Source organism: Epinephelus moara, chromosome 8 (genome assembly GCF_006386435.1).
Source record: "Epinephelus moara isolate mb chromosome 8, YSFRI_EMoa_1.0, whole genome shotgun sequence".
In the NCBI taxonomy this organism is placed as follows: Eukaryota; Metazoa; Chordata; class Actinopteri; order Perciformes; family Serranidae; genus Epinephelus; species Epinephelus moara.
In genome coordinates this window covers 2,042,674-2,047,747 of record NC_065513.1, presented here as the reverse complement: position 1 = coordinate 2,047,747, position 5,074 = coordinate 2,042,674, and the positions used below count along the sequence as shown (strand labels likewise).

General features: G+C 40.1%; 1 protein-coding gene across 2 annotated transcripts in view; it reads right to left on the bottom strand.

Moving 5' to 3' along the window:
* The window catches only part of LOC126393916 (ectonucleoside triphosphate diphosphohydrolase 2-like), a 17,386-nt gene extending 14,730 nt beyond the window's left edge, over positions 1-2,656 (bottom strand). Inside the window, exon 1 of one of the 2 annotated variants that reach the window (XM_050050352.1) lies at positions 2,493-2,656. In XM_050050352.1, the coding sequence (XP_049906309.1) occupies positions 2,493-2,609 (117 nt within the window). In that variant the 5' untranslated portion in view covers positions 2,610-2,656. Of the gene's footprint in view, positions 1-307; positions 387-2,492 lie in introns of those variants that run through there. The other variant, XM_050050353.1, reaches the window with a different exon arrangement.
* Between the last annotated feature and the right edge of the window lie 2,418 nt (positions 2,657-5,074).

Below are 5,074 nucleotides of genomic sequence, written 5' to 3'. Positions count from 1 at the left end.
AGAACAGGAGATGAGGAGAGGAAAGCTCTGGTCCTGCGCTTTCATGTGATATGCGTGGCATTTCTGTGTGACCCTGCATTCGCGAGTAATCCATCCAAAAGTAATGTGTGTGCAAAGCTGTATGAAAGCTCTGTTATACATCATTTTAGTGTAACTTTATCATTTTTTTTCGTTGTGAAAACATTGGACTACTGACAAGTCTTGTCGGAAAGCCACGATTTCGCTGTTTCACGTGATATGCGTGGCTTCTCGCTATGATGAACGGTCGCGGAGAAAATCAATAGAGAAGAACAGTCAATCTCCTTACTTTTATTCGCTGTTTCCTCCGGTCACGCACTGGTCAGAGTCGAAGGCTGAGAGGCTGAGCTGCACGAGTCTGCTTTCACCTGCGCGCGCAGTTGCATGCAAAGGATAATGGGGAATGTAGTCACACAGTCATATTACCGGCTCTGTAGGAGAACGCAGCTATATAACTACCGTGGCATTCCCACGACGGTATCGAGAATTTATTTTATCGCGACACCGCGAAATTCGACATATCGTTACATGCCTAGTATCATGGATTGTAAAGAAATTCGTCAGGTTTTTATTTTGTAGACAATTAATCTGTATTTATAGTGTGATGGGATGACAGCACAATGATGTGTGTGGTATCATTGGGAAGCTCTGGTCCTGCGCTTTCATGTGATATGCGTGGCATTTCTGTGCGAGTAATCCATCCAAGAATAATGTGTGTGTAAAGCTGTATGAAAGCTCTGTTATTCATGATTTTAGTGTAACTTTATCGTTGTTTTTCGCTGTGAAAACTGTGGACTACCGACAAGTGGTCTTGTCGGAAAGCTGCGGTTCTGCTGTTTCACGAGATATGCGTGGCTTCTCGCTATGACGCACGGTCACGGAGAAAATCCATAAAGAAGAACAGGTGTGAATTTGGACGCACTATGCATCTGCTAATTTACCCCGCTCCTCTTTCTTTATTTTTCTTTTTTTAACAGGAAAACAACAGTTTATTGACTGAGCGGCTGAGCCAATCACATTTCAATAGAAGCAAGGATCAGCTCAAATTGGGAGGTGCCGCTCATATCTCCCCTTAATATGCAAAATATTAGATTGACCCAGTCTGACGTTCCACTCTGTGCAACCTGCGGCTGCGAGGGCAGGCTGCTGCGGTCAACCGCGGCTGCGTTTTATGGGGTAAAAAAACGACCACCGGCCGGTTCGGCCTGGAACAGACTGGCCGTTCGGGAATACTCCCAAACCTCCCTATGGCCAGCCCGCCCCTGCTCTAGGACCTCACTCTAGCCATTATAATGTTGCTCAAAATGTAATATATTGCTATGCTGATGTATCATATTGAACCAATATGACATCTGGAATGCTTCAGTGCACAGAAACTAATGTCAAATGGTATTGTCTGTGTACATTTTATTTACTATGTATTTGTATTAGCACTTGTCATCACTCGGTGTTGTACAACTTGTGCATGGTTCTTCTGTTAGTTTGTTCTCAGCTGTGGTATTGACATTTTTTGTTTAAGATTATTGCCCTTTGTGGTTGAACTAATTCTTTTTGCAAACAAATAGTCTGCTGTCAGACTTAAACTGATTTGCTTCAGTAACATGGGTTATGTATTATGTTGTCTTGACTCATTCATCAATATTGACTTGGTTTCTCCATGTGTGCTTTTTTGCAATGACAACTTCAAAGCATCAAGTTCTATTCAAACATTACTTCTTAGTTAAAGGGCAAAAACTGTATGTAGCAGAATGAGATAAATTTCTGTACCCTTTTCAAAACGATTTCAATGTGTCTGCCACATTAACAAAAGCAAGAGCACATGAATAACATTCTCACAAAGAATCTCAAATAAAGCTCACAAACCGTTTCTTTTATCTTACACTCTTTGATTCTTTTTGTTGTCCAATCAGTGGTGCTCTGTGCCACTTCCTTCTGCAGAGCACATTTCAACTGCTGAGGTTGGCATCTCTTGCATGTCAAGCGAAGTGCACAGCTGTGTGTTTCATTTTGAGCATTTAGCTGAAGCAGAGACATATGGCTGAGCAAGTTCGTATTAGAGTCATGTCTCTCTGGATCACTCCACTAGACTTAAGTAAAAAAAAAAAAAAAAAAAAAAAAAAAAAAAAAGTGAAACACCCTCCCCACATGTTCAAATAGTAGACCCCAATTTAAACATTATTATCTTAATGGAACTTCTAATGTGCACAACCACATATACATTAATAAAACCCTCATTCAGAGACAAAACTGGTGCCCCCTGCTTATGGCAAAGCACAACTTATGAGCCATGGTGCTAGTAAGAGATGTATGTATATTGTAAAGAAGGGCTAGAATAGAATATAAATCTTGGATGAGAAAATAAAATAAACGACCCTCCCTTGTTCTCTCAATAAGGTCAGACCACTCCTATAAAAAGATAAAAACTGTACCTGCCAATCATGAAATACTGCATTAAATATATATATATTCATTACCATGTTTTCGGGTGGTGTCTCCATCTCTTTAGCCGGAAGGACCACCAGCAGAATCCCGACTATTGCCAGAATCAACAGCATGGTCGCAGGGATGATTTGGGAGTATCGGTGAGCCATACTGGAGACTGTGCGCTCGGACGCTTCTGGCTGCTCTGCGTAAAAGCGCGCGAGCACTTAATGCTCAGTAGGGAACCCCGCAGCAATAAAGGGCGTGCATTAAATAGCTTACGGCTGTGGGTCTGGTCTGAGCGTTTGACGTATCATTTGGTAGGATGTAGGCCTACCGCTTCCTCTTACCCCTGCAGGCACCCACACAGAGTTTGATATTTGTTTGACGTTTGGAATAAAGGTTGTCTTCTCGGCTGTGAAGTATGGAGCCCCAAAGTGTTCAATATAAAATAAATGAACGAGTTAGTATTATTAATAAGTAATCACATGAATGATCCGATGATGGTTAAGTATGTGAACACATACAAGAAATTTAACTCCGTGTTTCTTTTTTTCATTGCTTTTAATGTACTTACACACAGTGGTGGACAGTAATGAAGTAAGTTTACTTGAGTAGCCTACTGTACTTAAGTACATTTTTTGAGTATCTGTACTTTACTTGAGTATAATTTTTGGGGGATACTTTTACTTTTACTCCACTACATTTGAAGGACAAATATTGTATACCTTTTACTTCATTGCATTTCTATTGATGCTCTGGTTACCCACTACTTTTGCTCTTACGTCAGCTGATGAAATTCTGATACCAAAGAAAATAAACTGTTTCTGCTGATTCGCGTATGGTTTGTCTTAGTCGTATTGCCATACCTGTACTACGTCATGCTTAAAACGAAACTTTACTTTGGCGGTTCACATCCACATCATGCGATAGCGGTGTCGAAGGCTTCAGCAGCAATAGAGGAAGAAACCGACGGAGAAACTCCCCCGCCCCGAGCATCTGTGGCTGTATCTCAAGCCCAAGTTTGAGGTTTTTGATATGAAGAATGATATGGGGTGCCATTTGTAAAATGGCTCACGCTGAAAATAACATCAACATTTTGCCACATTTAGCTTCAAACAATTCTAAATCTAAATCTAAATGTTAAATCTAAATATTAAATCTAAATCTAAATCTAAATCTAAATGTTAAATGTTAAATCTAAATGTTCTGTGTGAAACTAAGTATTTAGCTAATATGTAAATTCACACTGCCGGTCACCGGAAGTACCTAAATAAAAGCTTGAGATGGTCAGACTGTGTTTATACAATCAAATAACGAATTAAAACCAACTTATCGGGGGAAGTGAACACTTGAACATATATTAGCGTGATAATAACTACCTAAAATAACAAAAAACATGTTTGGAGAAATTTTATTTGACGTATTCACCTTATTTTTCACAGAAACACGGAGGCAAAACAGAACGTAGCCAGCTTCCGTTTTTTTGTGCGACACTTCTGGTCCAGCACTCTTGACCACTGTGTAAATGGGAATCGCCTTGTTGTTTACCTCGTTGAGTTTAGCTATGTATATTTAAGCAATATCACACGAGAGGGAGTGATGTTGTACTGTGATATCGTCACGGCTGTGATTCGGTTGTAGGCACAAGGCCGCAGGCATCACGAGCTCGAGTGTGATATTGCTTTTATACACCAGTTCAACAGTTAAATAAGCAAGGCTGATTAAGAAATGTTGAAAAAATGAGGACAAAATAGATAATTTAAGCATTTTATTTGTCTTCCGCCAACAAAAATAGTTCCCTCAGGACTCCGCTGTCACCGTTGCTATGTAACGCAGACATGGTGCGCCAGGCACTTACTCTTTATACACATTTATCTGCACGTTTCCATTAGTTGTGCAGCCGGTGAAATAAGTCTCTGGTGACTGCATGGTGGACTGTTGCTTCACAGGCACAGCCGACTCTGCCTTCTGATCTGACAGTATGTTGCTTTTCTCCAAGTCATTGAGCTCACTGACAAACCTGGATGTGTGCTCAGATGGATTCAGCTTCTCCTCTCCCTCATCTTCCTCTGATGACCATTAATAGTTCAATTCAAAACTTATTTTAGGAAATAAATCCATATTTTTGGCTGTTTGACAGTGGATGAATTAATTAGCCTACAACGCAACTGCTGACCTAACTGACACTAACCGTCAGTTTTGATTTGATTGTTGATTGCAATCAGCTGTGAGGCGGAGTGATACATACACAGTGAAATAACCGTGATGTTGTACTCCAATATCATGACCGTTTTACTGTCTCTCGACCAATCAGATTGCAGGGCCGGAACTAACTGTTGTATAAATATATATATATATCACATTTTTCATGTCACTATATCACCGTGTAGACTAATCTGATGTTTATAAAGTCTATAAACACAATGACTGAACAAACATTACTATTTCTGTGTGCACGTTTTGTAATTAATAACATGGTTATCGTAGATTAGCGGGGCTAACCGTTAGCTGTTAGCCCCGTTAGCGGTGTCTGTAATGACTCATTAACTCTAAATGGTCCGTGAAAAAAATATTTTTTTCCAGCAGATGTCTTAGTTACAACATGATTGAGCTAACTGGAGTAGTTTCATGT